This window comes from Scomber scombrus, chromosome 4 (genome assembly GCF_963691925.1).
Source record: "Scomber scombrus chromosome 4, fScoSco1.1, whole genome shotgun sequence".
Classification (NCBI taxonomy): Eukaryota; Metazoa; Chordata; class Actinopteri; order Scombriformes; family Scombridae; genus Scomber; species Scomber scombrus.
The window spans coordinates 30928735-30951576 of record NC_084973.1 but is presented as its reverse complement, the minus strand read 5'-3'; the positions used below and the strand labels follow the sequence as shown (position 1 = coordinate 30951576).

The window sequence follows — 22842 nt, the reverse complement described above, 5'->3', positions numbered from 1 at the left end:
GCCTCTAACTCATAGACTGTATATAAGAAATGGACGTAACATCCATGACGTCACCCATTGGTTTGTGGACTGCTGCTCGGAGGCCAATAGTATCGGATCTGAGCAGCGCCATCTTGAAAATTTCCCGTGCATGCTGGGAAAAATAAAAACACGGATTCTACTTATATGGGCATCAGGAGGAGCATGAGGCGCCCTCCTGAACCTGTGAACCAATCAACCTGTCAATCACAACGTAGCCACGCCCTAATGCATACCCTGCTTTATCGTCAAATATAAAATCAGGGAGGCCAAAATGTCCCAAATGAACATCATACTGCATTGAAGAAGGCTTTAAACTAGCGATTGAGACCATAAACACATTTTGAAAACGTTTACTGAGGTTATAAATCAAGTGAGAAGTTGGTGAATTCTCCATTGACTTGTATAGAGACGGAAGTCCTTTTGACACCAAAACGGTCGCCCCCTGGTGGCCTTTTGATAGAATGCAGTTTTAAGTTACTTCCGCGTTGGCCTCATTTCAGAGGACCGGAACTCCCCACCTGGTCTAACTACATACATTGTGTCTGGTGTGAAGTAAGCATCCATTAAATCGTTAGCCCAGTTTAAAAAAAGACCACCCTGTTCGAGGAGGGAAAGCAGGATATGTAGGTTATTCAAGCCTGAGCACTTCTGTCACAATAGATAACCTCGCTCTGAATGCCTGAGTCACATAGTTCTCATGATGAATGAATTAAAGGCGGGCAGCGGTCGCCCCTTCACATACAAAAAAAAGCCGCTTCTAGACTTTGTTATTATTTATTCCCACTTCCCACATCGAGTTTTTAGTTTGATGTACATTATAAAATAAGTGCACTTGTAAAATGATACATTAAGGTGCATGAGGTTACATTAAGAGAGAGAGTAGAGTGTAACACAAAAAAGTAACAGAGGAAAAAGAGAGAAGAAGAAAGCAAGTGGAAGGATATTACATACAAAAAAAATCATTCCTTTCCTTCCTCCCTTCCTTCTTTCCTTTCCTCCCTTACTTCTTCCCTCTTTTCCTCCCTTCCTTCCTTCCTTCCCTCCTTTCTTCCTCCCTCCTTTCCTTCCTTCTTTCTTCCTCCCTCCCTCCCTCCTTTCCTTCCTTCTTCCTCCTTTCCTTCCTTCTTCCTCCCTTTTCTCTTTTCCTTTCTCCCTCCATCCTACCTTCCTTCCTTCCTTATTTCCTCCATCCTTCCTTCCTCCCTTCCTTCTTTCCTCCTTTCCTTCCTTCTTCCTCCTTTCCTTCCTTCCTCCCTCCTTGCCTTCCTTCTTCTTCCCTTCCTTCCTCCTTCCCTTCCTTCTTCCTCCCTTCCATCCTTCCTTCCTCCTTTCCTTCCTTAACTCGAGGACAACAGGAGGGTTAATGTATGTTTGTTTGTTTTTTTCAGCTTGATGCAATTTAAAATATAAAAAATACAAAAAAAAAGCTTTTTTTAAAGCCTGAAATATCTCAAAGCTCCTTTTCCGACCCACAGTGCAGTTATTCCCTTTAGATCTACATGAAGTCTAAAGGATTTTATCAAACTTTAAAAATATATATATCAATCAAATCTGAGCTTTTTTTTAAGAGTGGAGGAGAGAAAGTGGCACTCCAGCTTTTACCCCCCCCTCCCCTCCCCCCCCACCACTCCTCCTAAAACCCAGTTCTACTCCTCCATAAATCTGCCTTGCTAATCCGGACTAATGAGCACCACAAGGACTTGAGTAAACATGTGAAAAAGGTCATTTGGCCTTCACGGCTGGCTGGCTGCAGTGTGTGTGGAGGGCTTTTGTGCATCGACTGTAGTGGTTAGTGTGTGTGAAGTGGTTTTGGTTTAACTCTCTCCCTCCTCTCTCCCTCCTTTCCCCTCTTCCTTTCTTTCTCTCTAACTCTCACCGTTTTCCTGCAGGAACGAGCGCTACATATTTATCATAAGTGTTTTGATTTAAGGTTTTTTTTAACCTTCGTGTCGTCCTCCCGGGTCAAACTGACCCCGTCTGTTTTGACTGTTCATTCTTTCCTCCCTTCCTTCCTTCTGTCCTTCCTCCCTTCCTTTCCTTCCTCCATTCCTTCTTCCCTCTGTCCTTATTTCCTTTCCTTCCTCCCTTCCTTTCCTTCCTCCCTTCCATCTTTCTTCTGTCCTTCTTTCCTACCTTCCTCCCTTCCTCTTTTCCTTTCTCCCTCCCTCCTACCTTCCTTCCTTCCTTCTTTCCTCCGTCCTCCCTTCCTCCTTTCCTTCCCTCCTTCCTTCCTGCCTTCCTTCCTCCCTCCCTCCTTTCCTTTCTTCTTCCTCCCTTCCTTCCTTCCCTCCTTCCTTCCTTCCTTCCTTCATCCCTTCTTCCTTCCTCCCTTCCTTCCTTCCTCCTTTCCTTCCATCTTACCCCATACCTTCCTTCCTCCCTTCCTACCTCCCTCCCTCCTTTCCCTCCTTCCTCCCTTCCTCCTTTCCTTCCTTCTTACTCCCTCCCTCCTTTCCCTCCTTCCTCCCTTCCTCCTTTCCTTCCTTCTTACTCCCTCCTTTCCTTCCTTCTTCCTCCCTTCCTTCCTCGAGGACAACAGGAGGGTTAAATATGAAAGTAAAACCAAAGCTACTCAATGTGAAATGGCTTTTTGCTTGAAGGGTAAACCCAGTCATCAGAGTTTTATTTTTAAATTGTGAGTATTGAAAAGTGACTATCGCTTAACTTGGAAGGTATTCGGTTAGTAGCGGGGTTTTTTTTATCATTACTTTCACTGCAAGACATTCACAGTAACATTAAAAATGGCCTCCAGTCATGTTTGACGACATGAAAAAAGAAAGAAAATGCTCCTCTGCTTTGTAATGTGTCTGATAGGGTTTCTTTCCACACACACACACACACACACACACACACACACACACACACACACAAAAGAAAAGTTAAATTACCTTTTTTCCCGCATTGAAAAAATTCAGAATCTATAAATATGCAAATATTTTTTCATTTCAAAAGTTGAACTGCAGGAGAAAAGATGTCTCCGACTTCACTGAAAAGTCCATTGTCAGCGTGTGTTCACCGGAGGCTTCGATGTTTCTGAATCACAGTTGTTATAAAGTTGAATACTGGAACAACGATTTGGCTCCAAACTGGTAAAAATTGGCACAAATTCTGCTCGTAGATTTTAAAATGAGCTGAGAGAAAACTTTCCTCCTTCAGCAGATGAATGAAAACAAACTGTACATAGATCGTTCTGCTCAGAGCAGAGAAATAACTTCCAACTAAAGGAAGAAGAGTGAAGTCTGGTAGTGAAGAAAGTTTATCATCACTGACCTGTGTACAGCAGCTCTTCGTGAGCTGTTCGGATTATTAATTAATTTTTATTTATTTATTTTAATTTTATTTTTTATTTTTTATTTTTTATTTTTTATTTTTATTTTTATTTTTATTTTTATTTTTATTTTTATTTTTATTTTTATTTTTATTTATTTTTTTAAATTTTTTATTAGTATTTTATTTTATGAATGACATTTATTAGTTATGCAATTTTGTTATTTATTTAGTTTAGTATTCTATTTAGTTGTATTACATTTCTTCTCATTATTATTATTATTATTATTATTATTATTATTATATACATTATGTTTAATGTTATTTTTTCATCATGTATATTTATTATGTATTATTACTATTATGAAATATTTTATTTAGTTATTTATTTAGTTCAATGTTTTATTTAGTTGTATTATTATTATTATTATTATTATTATTATTATATACATTATGTTTTTTAATTTATTATATATTATGTATTTTTTTATTACAACTATTATCATTATTTTATTATTTATATTTATTATGTATTATTACTATTGTGAAATATTTGATTTAGTATTTATTTAGGAAGTACAAAAAGTTTCTATAAAGGAACCCTTCAGTTTATTTGAAAGTTTCAACATCACCTAATTCAATCCTTAATATAAATCTTTAAAGCAGAAAATAGATGCATGGAAAGAAGGGAATGTACATAAAGATTCTGGTAGTGGTAACTGATGAAGAAGAAGAAGAAGAAGAAGAGCACATCTGCACTGCTTCAGAACTGATTTATATTAATATCTTGTGTTCGTTGTCTCCAGGTTGCCCAGACGTTCTACATCACCATCAAACCGGTGGACGACTCCCTGCCTCTGCTCCAGGTCCCTGGCATGAGGGTCCAGGAGGGAGTGAGGAAGACCATCACCGAGTTTGAGCTGAAAGCCACCGATGCAGACACTGAGGTGTGTGTTAATTTTTGGGGTTTATAAACTACGTTCACAGGAATAGTGGCAGCAGCAGGACATTGAGTGCAAAAGAACTATAACAAAATCCTTCAACATCTCCATCTCTCTCTCCCTTCATCCTCTCTGCTTCCTCCAGGCGGAGTCCATCGTCTTCAGCGTGGTCCAGGCTCCTCGCCACGGCACCATCGAGCGAACGAGCAACGGCCAACACTACCGAGAGACCAGCAGCTTCACCATGGACGACGTCTACCAGAACCGCATCAGCTACAACCACGACGGCTCCAACTCGCTGAAGGACCGCTTCACCTTCACCGTGGCCGACAGCACCAACCACCTCTTCATGGTGGAGGAGGGCGGCAAGGAGGTAACGAAGGAGGGGGGGGTGGGGGTGACGTTTTTATTACAGTTGAGATGGAGCGTAGGCGTGTTGGTGTGTGTGTGTGTGTGTGTGAGGAGTCACTGCTTTGACCTTTATGTGACTGGAGGGGTGAATCAGCAGAGTGTGTGTGTGTGTGTCTGTTCTTGTATTTCTACCATTGTGAGGACCAAGCTCAGTCACACACCTGCAAAGGGACATTTCTGGTTGTAGAGAGGAGACAGGAAGTCAATAGATGCAAACTTTAATCCCTGAAGTGAAAAGTTTAGATGTTTTAAAAAAAAAAGTTGGACATATATTGCACACTTGTCGAAAGGTGAGGAATTTTTTAAAGACTGAGGTCATTTCTGGAAAAGCTTCACATTTTTTGAGAGATTGGAAATATTGCACACTTTTTGAAAGGTGAGGACTTTCTTAAAGACTGAGGTTATTTCTGGAGAGGTTGGACATATTGCACGCTTTTTCAGGAAGTTGGACATTTTCCACGCTTTTTCGGGAGGTTGGATATTTTGCACATTTTTCAAAAAAGTTGGACATTTTGCACGTTCCTGAAAAGGTTTGAAGCTTTTCACATTTTTCAAGAGATTGGACATATTGCACACTTTTTGAAATGTGAGGACTTTCTTGAAGACTGAGGTTATTTCCAGAAAGGTTGGACATTTTGCACATTTTTTGAACAGTTGGACATTTTGCATATTTTTGGAAAGGTGGAGACTTCTCTGACTTCACTCTCTTTGTAAAGGTTGGATAAATTTCACACTTCAGAATAAGGGACATCTTTACGATAAGGACATTTTTGGAGAGAGACGACAGTTTTAGAAACATTTTTGGAATGAGTGACTACTATAGAAACAGATTTAGGTTTAGGTCCGTGTTATGGGGCTGAAGCACTGGATTACAAACCTTTACAGCCTGTTAATCTTTAACACAAACTCAACCTGTTCCCCACATAGATTTTCCATCTGAATAATTTTGAGATGCCAGTATAGTAAAAAGTAAAGACTGTGGAAAAAAGGGTCAGAAGATTATACTTATATAATATTTGTGTAGCAGATTTCTGTATTTCTTATTTCCTAATAATCATCTCAAAGCCTCTCAGATTCATTTCGTAACCTCTTCAGCACATTCCCAGTTAGACCAGAGTGCAGTGGGAGAGTATGCATTAAATGAGGAGTGTGTGTGTGTGTGTGTGTGTGTGTGTGTGTGTGTGTGTGTGTGTGTGTGTGTGTGTGTGTGTGTGTGTGTGTGTGTGTGTGTGTGTGTGTGTTAATGTCACAGCTTTATGGTGGTAGTTACAAGCGAGCCTCGGGGTGAATTGACTCCTCAGCTTGTCAATTCAGCCATCGCTCTCAGCCGTCCTCCACCACCTGTCACCACTAATAGTCCGCATGATTAAACTGAATGACGGCAGGCAGGTATTGATATCACCCCAATCACACACACACACACACACACACACACATACACACACACACGAACATCTCAGGCTGCTGTTTATTATCTTTCCATCATCTGGGGACATTGGGGTTGATAGTCACACGTGTTCTCGGGGCGCTGTAGACGGGTTTGTGGCATTAACGCTGGCGGTGTTTGAGGTGAATTTGCTCCCACTAGAGCTGCCCTGTGATTAAATAATGCATGAGCTCATATTACGCCTCTTTGGATGAACACATCGCTCAAATGGCACATGTCAAACTTGGCCTTAGCAGCATCTATATGCGATGACAGGCTGCTCTTTCTGTATTCCCTCGGACAAAAAAAGAAACTGTAATATCGGAGGAGTTTATCTGATTTAGCCTGCCATCATTGTTTGGAAGGGAGGACAAATCAATAAGAGGGCAAAAAGGGGTTATCACTTTCTTTTTTGACACTTGTATTAGGAGAGTTTTTCTATTTGCTGCAGGAAGAAGGAAGGAAAGGATGGAGGAAGGAAGGAAGAAAGGAAGGGAGGAAGAAGGAAGGAAATGAGGGAGGAAGGAAGGAAGAAGGAAGGAAAGGAAAGGAGGGAGGAAGGGAGGAGGAAGGAAAGGAGGGAGGAAGGAAGGAATGAAGGGAGGAGGAAGGGAGGAAGAAAGGAGGGAGGAAGGGAGGAAGAAGGAAGGAAAAGAGGGAGGAAGGAAGGAAGGAAGAAGGAAGGAAAGGAGGGAGGAAGGAAGGAATGAAGGGAGGAAGGGAGGAAGAAGGAAGGAAAGGAGGGAGGAATGGAGGAAGAAGGAAGGAAAATAGGGAGGAAGGAAAGGAGGGAGGAAGAAGGAAGGAGGGAGGAAGGCAGGAAGGAAAGGATGGAGGAAGGAAGTAAGGAAGGGAGGAATAAGGAATGAAATGAGGGAGGAAGGAAGGAAGAAGGAAGGAAAGGAGGGAGGAAGAAGGAAGGAAAGGAGGGAGGAAGGGAGGAAGAAGGAAGGAAAGGACGGAGGAAGGAAGGAGGAAGAAGGAAGGAAAGGAGAGAGGAGGAAGGAAGGAAGGAAGGGACGAGGGAGGAAGAAGGAAGGAAAGTAGGGAGGCTGCTCTTTCTGTATTCCCTCGGACAAAAAAAGTAACTGTAATATCGGAGGAGTTTATCTGATTTAGCCTGCCATCATTGTTTGGAAGGGAGGACAAATCAATAAGAGGGCAAAAAGGGGTTATCACTTTCTTTTTTTGACACTTGTATTAGGAGAGTTTTTCTATTTGCTGCTCTCAACAGGCAGTCTGTTCATTGCATCAGTGTAGAAAGTGTTCAAAACGTTCAAAGTCTGAGCGTCACCCCGTCATATTCAGGATGCTGTTTGTGCAGCCAGATGTTGCTGTTGAATGTTTCAAACGCTGAGAGCAACTCCTTTCCAATTACCTCCATTATTGTTGGAGTAGAGGCTGAAATCCCAAAGACAGACTTGAATAAAAACCCAAAGCTATCTGAACTATTGAATATAGGGAATGGTGTTAAAGGTGTCAAAACCATCGTCTTCTCCTTCCTCGAGTCAAGGAAGGAAGGGAGGAAGAAGGAGGAAGGAAGGGAGGAAGAAGGAAGGAAAGGAGGGAGGAAGGAAGGGAGGAAGAAGGAAGGAAAGGAGGGTGGAAGGAAGGAAGGGAGGAAGAAGGAAGGAAAGGAGGGTGGAAGGAAGGAAGGGAGGAAGAATGGAGGAAGGGAGGAAGAAGGAAGGAAAGGAGGGAGGAAGAAGGAAGGAAAGGAGGGAGGAAGGAAGGGAGGAAGAATGAAGGAAAGGAGGGAGGAAGAAGGAAGAAAGGAGGGAGGAAGGGATGAAGAAGGGAGGGAGGGAGGGAGGAAGGAATGAAGGAAAGGAGGGAGGAAAGAAGGAAGGAAAGGAGGGAGGAAGGAAGGAAGGGAGGAAGAAGGAAGGAAAGGAGGGAGGAAGGAGGAAGGAAAGAAAGAGAGAAGGAGGGAGGAAGGACAGATGGAAAGAAGGAAGGGAGAAAAGAAGGAACAGTCAAAACGGACGGGGTCAATTTGACCCGGGAGGACGACACGAAGGCTAAATGTCTCAACTCTTCCTTTTTTCTAGATCGTAACAGCCGCTCCACAGAAGTTCAAGATCGATATTCTGCCGGTTGACGACGGCACGCCGCGTATCGTGACCAACTTGGGGCTGCAGTGGTTGGAGTACATGGACAACAAGGTACGAGTCTTCTTCTTAAAGTCTCACTTCTTTAACATCTTCCAGTAAGCTCCTTCAGTCTTTGCTCTGTTTCATGGTGACGTTTAACCATCACATACTGCTCATATTCTACACCGTCTACACTCAATGTTGAAGCACAGATGTGTTTAGAAAGCATCAATAGTCGGTCTGACTGATCAATAAATGTGATTAAACCTTGATTAATGTCTCAGAGAGCAGAGAGAGTGTATTTTTTAGCTTTTACACCACTAAACATCTCCTATCACACAATATCATGTCCTATTTTACCTAAGACATGAAAATATAACATAGCATTAATGATTTAAATGTCTCTTTTTGGTAGTTTTGAGTCTCTTTAGTCTCTCCATCTCTATGTTACCATGGTAACTAGACGGCAGCTGTTACTCAAACTAAGTGTAGGTTGATTTTAGTCATTTTTTCATCTCTTTTTGGTAGTTTTTAGGTTTCTTTAGTCAATTTAAGTCTCTTTTTAATCATTTTTATGTCTGTTTTTGGTGGTTAAATGTTATTTTATATGTAAAGTGAAAATGAGCAGAACTTTATGGAGCTGTGGGGTTTATTGTATAACCATTAGAGCCATCAGTCTTCACTGCTACATCATAAAAAGAAATCTTCATAACTACTATCTTATTAAAACTATTAACCCTCCTGTTGTCCTCGAGTCAAGGAAGGAAAGGAGGAAGAAGGAAGGAAAGGAGGAAGGAAGGAAGGTAGGAGGGAGGGAGGGAGGAAAGAAGGAAGGAGGGAAAAAGGAAAAGAGGAAGGAAGGAAAGAAGGAAGGGGGGAGGAAAGAAAGAGAGAAGGAGGGAGGGAGGAAAGAAGGACAGAGGAAAGAAGGAAGGAAGGAAGGTATGAAGGAGGGAGGAAAGAAGGAAGGAGGGAGAAAGGAAGAGGAAGGAAGGAAAAGAAGGAAGGGAGGAAGGTAGGAGGGAGGGAGGAAAGAAGGAAGAGAGGAAAGAGAGAGAGAAGGAGGGAAGAAGGAAGGAAGGACAGAGGAAAGGAGGAAGGAAGGACAGAAGGAAGGAAGGAAAGAGAGAGGAAGGACAGACGGAAGGAAGGAAGGAAGGAAGGGAGGAACAGTCAAAACAGACGGGTCAATTTGACCCGGGAGGACGACACGAAGGATAACTATTCATTTCACTAAGACACATGTCAACAGATACGGCTCAAATTTGACCCAGAACAGCGTCAATGGGCTAAAACATGTAGCAACTATATAAAAGTATGACATTTTTCGTGCATTTTGGGTTAAAAAAGTAACATTTGTGGAGTTTTTACAGCTGCCAAATGTCAAAATGGGTCTATTTTAACCTGAACAGTATTTTAAGGGTTAATAACTGTGAAGGAAGTCAGGAAGTTTTTTTCTTTCTTTCTTCCTAATTCAATACTTCTTTCAAGACTTCCCTCCTGTTCTCCACTTCCACTGAAAAGGTTACAGTCAGAAAGGAAAGAATGAGCAGGAAACTAATTATTTCTCTACTAATGACTCTGAGAGTTTTCTTCTTAGAAACATGACTCACAGCTCAGTGTGGTTCTTATCAGAGCGCTGCGTCGTATCACAGTAACTTTATTAAAAGTGTGTTTCTGATTGACAGCAGTGCAGAGAGAGGAGAAAGCTGTGTCACTGTTTGTTCTCTCAGTGTGTAATTTACTTGCTCCCCCTGCTGGTTGAAACATGTCAACACACTGTAAGCTGCTGGTTTGTGCTGTAGAAATGTCACTTTTGTCCATTTATCCTGAGTCTGTGCTGTGTGAACGCTGCAGGTAATTAAGTCCTGAATGTTTTATTATTATTATTACTATGCACTTAATGTAAAACTCATGAATCTGCTTCTAACAGCTGCACCAAACCACTGCTGCATGAACTTAACATCTCTTTATAAAACATTGCAGTATGCATTGGTTTCTTCTTCTCTTTTCTTCTTCTTCTTCTTCTTCTTCTTCTTCTTCTTCTTCTTCTTCTTCTTCTTCTTCTTCTTCTTCTTCTTCTTCTTCTTCTTCTTCTTCTTCTTCTTCTTCTTCTTCTTCTTCTTCTTCTTCTTCATCTCCTCCTCCTCCTCCTCCTTCTTCTTCTTCTTCTTCTTCTTCTTCTTCTTCTTCTTCTTCTTCTTCTTCTTCTTCTTCTTCTTCTTCTTCTTCTTCTTCTTCTTCTTCTTCTTCTTCTTCTTCTTCTATTTGTCTTGGGCTAAAAGTGACAAATACAACTATACATAGAAACAATATAAGTATTCAATGAGGCAGGTGAGTTGCATATTGCACGTATTCCTAAATAAACATAGAGATATTAAGATAAATTAAAGATAAAAAGTTAAAAATTACAATAAAAATACAATAAATAAGCTACATAAAAACATTAAAGTACTTTAAAAAGTCCTAAAACATGACCAATAATAAATAGTAAGTGGAATTAGGGAATGTATCCCTTTGAAATATATATATATTTAGGACTAAATGGTTTCAACTTGAACATAGAGTAGTATATATCTTTTATTTTAAGGAATGATATCGACAGAAAATGATGAAAATTAGTAAGAATTCATAAATATATCATTATAAAAATCAATAAATTCTCATTTTAATTAATTCCCTTCATCCAAACCTTTATTAAAGCCTTGAAAACAGGAACATAGTTAAGATGGCGATGTTATGATGCCCAGAAAATGAAGAAAAATGGTAAAAGTGGCTCATTTTTAAATAATTAATTTAATCAAACCTCTATAAAACCCTTGAAAATGATTCAGATTTACCCTATATTGCAATGATGTCAAGATACAGAGTTAAAAAAGAAAACATGCAGATTTAAACAGATCAAAGCAGGACGAGCAGCAGCAGCAGAGTTTCTCTTTAGTGAAATAAAATGCTTCAGACGGGTTTAACTCTGCCTCCAAAATCAAGATTACACCCAAATATGAATCTCTGAGTCTGTGTATGGATGCTCGGTAAACCACTAATGCAAAATATATCTATATAACTACATTTATATCTTTCTTAGGCTTCATTTCAGGCAGAAAACACCTTCATTAATCATATCCAAACCATCATTTCTAGTTTAAATGCATCTAATCCGAGTCCTTCCTGTTTCTTTTTAACGTCTCCTTTAGGCGACCAACCTGATCAGTAAGAAGGAGCTGCTGACGATGGATCCCGACACGGACGACGGACAGTTGGTGTACGAAGTCACCACGGAGCCGAAGCACGGCTTCCTGGAGAGCAAACTGAAACCTGGCAGCTCCGTCGTATCCTTCACACAAGGTACACACACTCCTGCTCACATATATAATATATTATATAATAACACTTATTGTATTTCTCTCTTGATAACAACAGATGTGTATAATCACATTTACATCATCGATTTTCACTATTCATTAGAAAGGAAGCATCATTACACATTTTTAATAAATAGGTCCGTGACTAATAAGGGTTGGCAAGATCAGATTACATCTGTTGTCCCTGGCCAGGTGTGAGTTGGCAGCCTAAAAATCAATAAACAGATTTAAAACATTATAAGACAAGTGAGTTACAATAAGTATAAAACACACAGTGACATAAGCAGCACACAGTAAAAGCAAAGCAAACTACGACTGAACAAAGCGACAAACAGAGACAGAGCAGTTAGACAGGAGCAGACATAAGCGAGAACTAATGTGAGCCAAAATGGACGTAAGCAGGTAAAACACATATAAGCAACAATCAAACAAGAAGCAGGACAACAGTTACACAACAACAACTGCGTAAACATGGGCAGACATAAAAAATATAAGTGCAAGAAACATGATCAAACATATATGAGCGATAAGGCAGCAGTTTTAGCAACATGTCGGTTTTGTAAGGTGATGGGTTTATCCAGATTAGTGCTGACAGATTTGGAGACTTATGAGCCATGTTCTTAATTGTCATGTGCTGCTTTTATTGAGAAGGCAGATTGACTAAAGTTTGCAGCAGCAGAGGGTTAGTGCATGTTTGTGTTCTGTAGAAGGACTCCAGCACCTTATCATCCAGATTGTTCCTCCTGAGCACCCTTGAGGAAGTGTAGTCGCTGCTGGGCCTTCTTAATGATAGCCGAGGTGTTTGCAGAGCAGGAGAGATCAGCAGAGATGAAGGTGCCAAGATATTTGAATGTGTGGTTCCTCTCTCCACGCAGTCACCGTTGATGTAGAGCAGGGGTGTCAAACATGCGGCCCGCGGGCCAGAACCGGCCCACCGAGGAGTGTAATCCGGTCCACTTTCCTTCCTCTCTTCTTTTCCTTCCTTCCTTCCTCTCTTCTTTCTCTTCCTTCCATCCTTTCATGCATCTGTCCTTGCTCCCTTTCTTCCTTCCATCTTTCTTTCCTATCTTCTTTTCCTCCCTCCATCTCTTCCTTCCTTCCATCTGTCCTTGCTCCCTTTCTTGCTTCCATCTTTCTTTCCTATCTTCTTTTCCTCCCTCCCTTCCTTCCATCTTTCCTTCCATCTTTATTTCCTGTCTTCTTTTCCTCCCTTCCTTCCTTCCTTCTGTCCTTGCTCCCTTTCTTCCTTCCATCTTTCCTTCCTCCCTTTCATCCGTCCTTCCTTCCATCTGTCCTTCTTCCCTTCCTCTCTTCTTTTCCTTCCTTCCTTCCTTCCTTCCTTCCTTCCTTCCTTCCTTCCTTCCTTCCTTCCTTCCTTCCTTCCTTCCTTCCATCCATATTTTTAATGATCCGGCCCACATGAGATCTAATTGGTGTGTATGTGGCCCTTGAATGAAAATGAGTTTGACACCTCTGATGTAGAGGGTCGGCGAGTTCAGCTCTGTTCTTCCTGAAGTCAATGATGATTTCTTTGGTTTTTGTGATGTTCAGCATCAAGTTGTTTGCTGAACATCACGCTGTCAAATTCAGATATAACTTCATTTGCGTAGTCGTCAATATTGTCATCAGGAACTCTAATTTAATGATGAGATTACACTGACATTTATTTTGTTATTACTTGTAACTAGTTACTCCCCAAACGCTGCTTGTTTCTACCTTTTCATCAAGAAAAGTGTTGTTCAAAGGCGCCTCAGCAGCTTTTGGAGTCTTTTTTCTTCCTCTTCCTCTCTTTTCCTCTAAACAACATTTTTCATCCAATTTGCGGTTTGAATCAGCAGCGCTCTCATCACATCACGAGGCTGTTTTATCTTCACCTCGAGACTGCAGCCGGCGATCAATGTCAACCTGCTTTTGTTACGAAATGTTGATCCTCGAGGCTGCAGAGCAACTCTCTCTCTCTTTGGAAGTGAACAAGCAAACATCATTTTAGTTAATGATAACAAACATTTAATATAACTAAAATAAATTCAACCCCCCCCGAGGGAGAAGACATGTTGAATAAAAGATGGATTAAATGTCGACATCATCCCAAATGCCAACATTTACTCATATTCTTCTATTTGTCTGAACTCAGTCTGCAAACGTGTTGTGAAATATTATTTTTATGTATATTACAGGGTTGTATTTTTTTTTTTTTTTTGCCTGTGTGGCTCCATTTATCCTGAACTTACTGAAGGTTATTCTAGCAAAAGGACAGAAGGCGTTTTAGTCATTAATCACGAAGCACTTCTCCACTGGATGGTACAAATGATCAGGAATTGTGAGGCAGTGATGATTTTTTTACTTTAGTTTTAAAGTTTTTATTCCTCTCAACTCAAGTAATGGAAGAAGGCTGGAAATTAATAAATCATTATTTCACAGGAAAGACAAACCTTATAAAGATTGTTGTTCTCCTTGTGTTGTCCCTTCGGTCACATTAAAGTCAAAGTAAAAGCATTAAAGGAAGTTATTTGAAGCTGACTCCCTGCTGTGATGCTCTGTGTGTGTTTTGACACCTTTTAAATATTATTTTAACCCTTGTTCCTCACTTAAAAATGTGTTACTTAGAGTTCCTGAGGGTCTACATCAAAAGATTGCCATAAAAAATGTTATAAATTAATATTATTTTCCACTTTCAATGGATTCTTTTTTTAACGAACATCAGTACTGTTAATAAATATCAAATATTTATTCATTTTCAGTATATTAACCCTTTAAATGCCAGTTTTTATTACATATAACACCATCTTTTTGCAGGAAGGGTTAAAAAAATTTAGTTTTAATGGGTTTCAATGGGGACATATTTTGTTTATACAGTTTATTATAGACCTATTATAAGTAAGTGATTGATTGATTGATTGATTGATTGATTGATTGAAATAAAAATATATATTTTCTAAAAATAATATCCTAGGAGAGTTTGATGCCATAAGCATGAACACAGCTTAAATTATCAAGACAGTTTTTACAATGATGAGTCTGTTTATCATCATTTTTTTTACAATATAGAGGCGCCTTTTAAAGAAAATCTTGCTATATTGATATTATGATGGCAATACGGCCCGATGCTATTCTATTCTGCTTTGGGGATCCCATGTTTAACTTTTATACATATATGCATACACATTATTTACAAACATTTGTCTAGTTTCTCAAAAAAACGTCTATTTTATTGTTCCTTTTAATTCATAGTACTAGTTTATGGTACTATTGTTATGATTTAGTGTTATTTTTTAATTTGTTTTATTATTTTCTGCACCTATATGTACACCTGTATAGTGTTGGCTGTATCATGTGATTATCAGGTGACCGAGGCCTTTGTGGATTTAAGATAGCGACTATTCAGTTGATCTTTAGTCTGAAAAAGAGCATTGAGAAGTGTGTGTGCAGACTTTTTTATTGCTTTTATATATTTTGTTATTTGGTCCAGCTCCTGTTTTCTTATTCTGAGTGTGCACATCTACCACAAACAGTTTTGACAGCTTTGAAATATTATTTTAATGGAGAAAAATATCGTTCTCACATTTTGCAACAAGGTGTTTCTGTGATTTTCCATGCTTCATGCAATGTGACCTGAGAAGGGTGTAAAAGTTGAGATGTAACAATAATTGAAGTTTATATAGTAGATTTTCACATTTGATCTTGTTTCCTTCTCCAGCTGATATCAACTTGGGTCTGATCCGCTACGTTCTGCACCAGGAGAACGTTCAAGAGACGATGGACAACTTCAAGTTCCTGGTGAAGGACAGCAAACCCAACGTGGTCAGCGACAACGTTTTCCACATCCAATGGTCGCTCATCAGCTTCGAGCACAAAAGGTCCGAACCGTGTGTGTTTGGCTTTTAGGACTTTACTAACTTCTCTGTCCTAGCATGCTTGAATAATCTCATTTCCTGTGATGTTTCCTGCAGCTACAACGTGAGCGAGAAGGCCGGCACGGTGGCGGTGACGGTGAAGCGGACAGGAAACCTCAACCAGTACGCCATCGTGCTCTGCCGCACCGAGCAGAGCAGCGCTACGTCCACCAGCAGCGTCGGATCCAGTCCGGGCCAGCAGGACTATGTGGAGTACGCTGGACAGGTAATTTATCCTTTAGGAAATCTTTAAAGGATAAAATGTCCAAAACCTCAACCTTCTTTCACTTTGAATCGAAACAGTCATGTATCATTTACCTGCTTCTGAGCAACTGTGTGTGTGTTGATTTTAATAAGTGATGGCAGCAGTATTACTTCATTATTAACTAACTTCTCAAAGCCTTTCAGGTTCAATCCTTTTGGAGCATTTCCAAAAATATAAGCACAGTTTTTTACGAAAAGCTCATATTTAACATTGTCCTTCCTCCGTCCACAGGTCCAGTTCGATGAGCGCGAGGACACCAAGGTTTGCACCATCATCATCAACGACGACAAAGTATTCGAGGGCATCGAGAGCTTCCACGTGGAGCTGAGCATGCCCGTGTACGCGCTGCTGGGCGGAAACACCCGCGCCCTCGTCAACATCAACGACACGGAGGACGAACCAACGCTGCAGTTCGACAAGAAGATGTATCACGTTAACGAGAGCACCGGCCTCATCCATGTTCCCATCGAGAGGAAAGGTACAGGAGATTAATAAGAACCACGTTAAGCTCTTTGCCTTTAATTGTCTCTTTAACTTAAAATACTAACCTTCTTTTCAGTGTATGACAAAAGTGCATATATGTGCATTTAGGGTCTTTACTCTATTTTACCTTCATTTTATTCTCAATTTAACACTTTTAATCATGTCTTTTTATGTTGCCATGTATGTAATGTCTATGTAATATATCGTTTCTAAATGGATTAAAAGCAGATATTTGATGCTGGGTCCCCAAAAAAAGAATGTGTGCAAGTTATTCATACGTTTATTTTCACATTTTAACCACTTTAAATTTGACTTAACCACATGGACACAAAAAAACCATCATTAACCTTTATATATATAGTGAAGACAGTGTGCAGGTCTTCCTTTCTTCTTTTTCCTTCCTTCTACCAACACACCTGTCATTTCTTCTTCTCCACCCAGGTGACACCTCCAGCACAGTATCAGCTCTCTGCTACACTTTAGCCAAGTCGGCTCAGGGCAGCAGCCTCCTCGCTCTGGAGTCCGGCTCCGACTACAAGAGCCGCGGCATGTCCAACGACAACCGCGTCATCTTCGGCCCCGGCGTCAGCATGTCGACCTGCGACGTCAAGCTGATCGACGACAGCGAGTACGAGCTGTCGGAGGAGTTTGAGCTGGTGCTGTCGGACGCCTCGGATAACGCACGCATGGGAGACGTGGTTGTGGCGAAGGTCGTCATTGACGGACCCAACGACGCATCGACTGTTTCTCTCGGGAACGCCACTTTTACTTTCAGTGAAGATGCAGGTATGTACGGAAGATGATAAGGGCCACAGTGGGGGGAAAAAGTGAGTTCTGACTTTAAATTTAGAATTCTGACTTTAAATTTAGAATTCTGACTTTAACCTCAGAATTCTGACTTTAAATCTAGAATTCTGACTTTTTTTTCAGAATTCTGACTTTTTTTTCAGAATTCTGACTTTGATCTCAGAATTCTGACTTTGATCTCAGAATTCTGACTTTCAGAATTCTGACTTTTTTAATCTCAGAATTCTGACTTTAAATTCAGAATTCCGACTTTTTTTCTCAAAATTCTGACTTTAATCTTTTAACCCTTTACATACTGTTCATATTCTGACTCATAATTAGTCTCTACACTAATTCACATTCATAAATTCCCCATCAGTCATTAATAAATGTTTGATTAATCCTTCTATTTTATTAAAAGACATTCACAATCACTATATTATGGTTCAGGAGAACATTTTATACAATATAAAGAATACAACATTTGACCCATTTTTATATGTGACAGCTGTAAAAACACCTTATTCACATTTATTTCAGCCTGACTTTTCCTAATGTGACCCACAGTATACGAAAATGGAAATAAAATGCCTAATTTTTCTTTTTGTACACATTTTTATATATGCAAAGTAGAGCTGGGCGATATGAATTACATCATATATACCTATATTACCAAAAAACTCGATATTGATATCGCAGTAATATTGGTGCCTTGCACAATGAGATTTTCAATAAATAATCATCAGTAATGTGGATATAATGACTAACTGGGTAAAGGTAATTAACAGAACAGCTAGAACAGTCTATAAAGTTCAGAAAATTACATCTTTTTACTGTAATGCAGCGTTTAATAACCAGGACAAGACATCATGATATTACGATACCCAAATTCTGAGACGATATGTAGTCTCATATCACAATATCAATAAAATATCGATATATCGCCCAGCCCTAATGTAAAGGCACAAATTTGACCTGTGTTAATTTAAAATATTGCATTCACACACGTTGTATTCATCATATTCTATAAAATGTTCTCCTGCTCCTGTAAAGGGTTAAATGCTGATTTCTGAAGTTTTTTAAATAAATACAGGTCAAATTTGTACATTTGCATATATAAAAAAGTGTATCACCTGCACAATAATTTTAAAAATATGCATTTTATTTCCATTTCTCTTCCTGTTCTGCTAGTCCTGCTAAAATAAATATGTATATGGTGTTTTTACAGCCTCTAAAATGGGTTAGAGTTAATACAAGACACAATAAAGTACCTAAATTATTCTCATTTACAGTTTTTCTGTACTGCTTAGGGAAATTATTTTAAGAAACTAAGTTAGAATCTTTTTTTCCCAGATCAGATCAGTCTTTACTTTGCTCTGCAGTTTAAGAGAAATATGAAAATGTAATGATCTCCACGGGGAAAATAGGAAAGAAAAAGGTAAAACAAAACTAATGTCTTGCCAGTAGTGTTGCCTTAGTTACTACACATGAAACTGAATTTAACTTTCCTCCATAAACATTTAAACATACAGGAAGAAGATTATTAATATCTGCTGCAAGTTACTCTTAACTAAGTTACTGTGTTAAAATGAAAACTTCAAACCTGAGAGAAAAGGACAGAAGAAGAAAAAAAGAGAAATCTCCAAAACTGTTGTAATTGTGTCAGAATCTGCTCTGTTCATTTAAGGTTTGGGGGCTTCTTCAGCAGCCACTTTGACTCCATATCAACTTAAACAGCTGATGTCACATCAAATTACTCGGCAGAAAGATTTATGTTAATATATTACTGCTATAAATACGACTCGCTGTCCGCCTCATTTCTCCACCAATCCTCCTCAGATGTCTCTCCGTCTATCTCTCTCTTCTTCTTTTTGTGATTCTCTGACTTTTCTTTAATCTCTCTAAAAAGATAAATGCACTAAACATTAAAATTTAATTAAAGTTTCTCTGTTAATTTATTCTGCAGCTATTATTTCCTTTATGATACTAATTACTTTAACCCTCCAGTTGTCCTCGAGTGTAGGAAGGAAGGGAGGGAGGAATGAAGAGAAGGAGGGAGGAAGAAGGAAGGAAGGGAGGAAGAAGGAAAGAAAGGAGGGAGGGAGGAAAGGAGGGAGGAAGGAAGGAAGGGAGGAAGAAGGAAAGAGGGAAAAAGGAAGGAATGAAAGGAGGGAGGAAGGAACGAAGGAAAGGAGGAAGACGGAAGGAAGGAAGGAGGGGAGAAAGAAGGAAGGAAAGGAGGAATGAAGGAAGGAAGGAAAGGAGGAACGAAAGGAAGGAAGGACAGAGGAAAGAAGGAAGGGGGGAAGGAAGGAAGGAAGGGAGGAAAGAGAGAAGGAGGGAGGGAGGGCGGGCAGAAGGAAGGAAGAAAGGGGGATGGAGGAAAGAAAGAAGGAAAGGAAGGAAGGAGGGAAGGAAGGGAGGAAAGAGAGAGGAAGGAAAGAAAGAGAGAAGGAGGGAGGCAGGAAGGACAGAAGGAAGGAATGAAGGGAGGAAAGAAGGAACAGTCAAAACAAACGGGTTCATTTGACCCGGGAGGACGACACTAAGGATAAAGTTGCAGACCAAAGCAGACTTTATAAACCTCAGTTGTAGAAGTTATTTATTATCTTTGGACTGTAAACGTTTAATTTAACCCACTTTTCCTTTCTTCTAAACTCTAGGTACAATAGAAATCCCCGTGCTGCGGCTCGGCAGCGACCTTTCCTCGGTGACGTTTGTGTGGTGCGCCACCCGACCCTCCGACCCGCCGTCCGCCAGCCCCGGGGTCGACTACATCCCCAGCTCCAAGAAGGTGGAGTTCAAACCTGGAAAGACTGAAGAGGTGAGGACAAAGGAAGATGTTTCTGAAGCAGATTTAGAGCCATTAAAGTGGGAAAAAGTGTTAAATCGACGGCAGCTGGATCACATCTTTACATGGATAGTTGTTCATATCTCTAACGCCTTACGGTCACAATTTAAGTATTGACAAGAAAAGACAATCTGCCACAAATTTGCACTCTTACTACTTTTTTGGGAAGCAGGCACCTGATTACGTTCTCCGGTTATATCACTGTGCACGAGTGTGTACGGCAGCTCAGAAGGGACAGCTTTCACTTTGTGGAAATATTCACATTATTTAGAATTAGTGGGAGGAAATAAAAGCAAGAACATTACAGTAACATGTAAGTTGTGTCTGTTGTGCCTTGTTGCAGTGAGGTAGGAATGTGATTAAAAAGTATGTATGTAGTTTTTATAACTTGTATGTGGCCATATGTTTGAGAAGACACTTTAGTCCAATAAAGAGCTGTAAATGGGACATTGCACTAAAGTCAGTATGAGACACACATCAGGGTGTTTAATGCACAAAACAATAACAAAACAAATAACTTAATTAACTAAAAACTAAGGAGACAAAAACAAACCAAATAGGCAGTTAATAAATAAAACATTTTCTTCTTCTTCTTCTTCTGTATTTTTTAGACGTGCAGTCTGACCATCATGGACGACGTCCAGAACCCGTCCATCGAAGGATCCGAGTCCTTCGTGGTCTTCCTCAGTTCTCCTCAAGGCGCCGTCCTGCAGGAGCCGTACGAAGCCAACGTCGTCATCACAGACACCTTCCAGGACAGTAAGTACACAAATATACTATTAATATAACAATATAATAATTAGGACTGGGAAATATATCAATATAATATGTATATCACCTTAAATATCAGATATCGTGATATTTACTAGATATCATTTTAGATATTGGATATCATAATATCGTGATATGGCATAAATGTTGTCTTTTCCTGGTTTTAAAGGCTCAATTACAATAAAGTTGTTATATCAACATTACTTTATTATTATTATTTAGCAAAATTGTCATTGTGTAAATATTTTATAAAAGCACAGCATTAGTCATCCTTACAATATTATCGCAATATCGATATCGAGGTATTTTGTCAAAAATATCGCAATATTTGATTTTGTCCATATCGACCAGCCCTCATAATAATAATAATAATAATAATAATAATAATAATAATAATAGTATTTTTTGTTATAGCAGAAATTATATAATAATATAATAATTAGGTCTGGGCAGTATATCAATATAATATCGATATCATGATAAGAGACTAGATATCATCTTAGGTATCAGATATCGTAATATCGTGACATCGCATAAGTGTTTTAAAGGCTTAATTATAATAAAGTGAAGTTCCCACTTGGTCATTATATCAACATTACTGATGATTATTTAGCAAAAATCTCATTGTGTGAATATTTTGTGAAAGCACAGCAATAGTCAATACGGACAATAGATTTTGTCCATATCGACGAGCCCCAATAACAATAATAATACTACTAATAATAGTAATAATAGTCTTTTTTGTTAGAGAAGAAAATAAAAGCATCACTGTTAATCAGATATATATTGTATTTTTTTAATTTAAAGCTTCTCACATGTCAAATATCTCTACATATCGAGTCTGTAGATTTTAACAGTTAGTCTCCTTCTCTCAGTTCCCAGCATGCAGTTCGAGAAGAGCGTCTACACGGTGAAGGAGAAAGAGAGCGTCCTGCACCTCCCCATCCTCCGTACAGGCGACCTGTCCTTTAAGTCATCGGTGAGGTGTTTCACCCGCACGATGTCCGCCATGGTGATGGATGACTTCGAGGAGAGGAGGAACGCCGACGAGTCACGTATCATCTTCCTCAAAGGAGAGAAGGTACTAAAACGAAAAAATGTTGGATCTCAAAGCAGATTAAATTTTGGTTTCCAGGAATTTAAACTTCAACGTTTTGTTTCTGCAGGTGAAGAACTGCACCGTCCACATCAACGACGACTCTGTTTTTGAGCCTGAAGAAGAGTTCCAGGTGCATCTTGGGACGCCGCTGGGTGACCATTGGAGCGGCGCCATGGTCGGTGCCAGCGACATCGTAACCATCACCATCACTAATGATGAAGATGGTAAGCAAAGTCTTCTTTCTGCAGCTGTTAAATGTGAAAGGGTCTGTGAGAAATAAGGGTTGGCAAGATGAGAAATTCAAAAATATGTTTAAAAATAGTTTTAAAAGCAGCATCTGGTTTGTTTAAATGGTTTTGTTTTGATTTGAAATGACATTTGCACCATTTTTTACTAAACGTAAGACTGAATGCTCCTGAAAATGTCAAATGGTGTAACCACAAAAGTGAGAGAGAGAAAGAAAGAAAAGTGAGGATGAAGAGGAAGAAAAAGGGAGGAAAAAGAAGGAAGGAGGAAAGAAAGAAAGAAAGAAAGGAAGGAGGGAGAGAAATAAAAAGGAGAAAGAAAGAAAGGAAGGAGGAAACGAAAGAAAAAGGAGAAAGAAAGAAAGAGAAAGGAGAGGAAGGATGGAGAGAAAGAAAAAGGAGAAAGAAAGAAAGGAGAAAAAGGAGAAAGAAAGGAAGGAGGAAAGATAGAAAAAGAAGGAAGAAAAAAAGAAAAAGGAGAAAGACAGGAAGGAGGAAAGTAAAGAACGAAAAAGGTGGAAAGAAAAGAAAGAAAGAAAGAAAAAGGAAGAAAGAAAGGAAGAAAAGGAGGAGGGAAGAAAAAGGAGGAAGAAAGAAAGGAAGGTGGAATGAAAAGAAAGAAAAAGGTTGAAAGAAAGAGAAGTAACCACAAAAGAATGATAAATATTACATATTTTATCACCTACAGTGTATTTAAGTGGATTTATACTAATAATTACTGTAAATGTTTCCTGATCTCCATGGTTACCAGATTAAATGTAATATTTAGAACAATTGTATTCCATTACCTTTATTTAATATAAAAGTTATAATGTAAGATCATGCCAATGTAGTTGATATGGTGTTTTATTGAGAATTTACTGTTTTTAAGCAAGTTGAATTATTTGGTACAAAGTTTTTATGGTTACACCACTTAGACATTTTTACC

General features: G+C 39.3%; 1 protein-coding gene across 1 annotated transcript in view; it reads left to right on the top strand.

Annotated features, from left to right (window-relative positions):
- Nucleotides 1-22842, top strand: part of fras1 (Fraser extracellular matrix complex subunit 1) — a 98124-nt gene that overhangs the window by 60687 nt on the left and 14595 nt on the right. The window contains 12 exon segments of the mRNA XM_062417931.1: nt 4095-4235; nt 4375-4602; nt 8118-8231; nt 11354-11504; nt 15219-15378; nt 15472-15640; nt 15911-16157; nt 16604-16948; nt 19612-19772; nt 20411-20558; nt 21446-21651; nt 21737-21893. Of these exon segments, the coding sequence (XP_062273915.1) occupies nt 4095-4235; nt 4375-4602; nt 8118-8231; nt 11354-11504; nt 15219-15378; nt 15472-15640; nt 15911-16157; nt 16604-16948; nt 19612-19772; nt 20411-20558; nt 21446-21651; nt 21737-21893 (2227 nt within the window).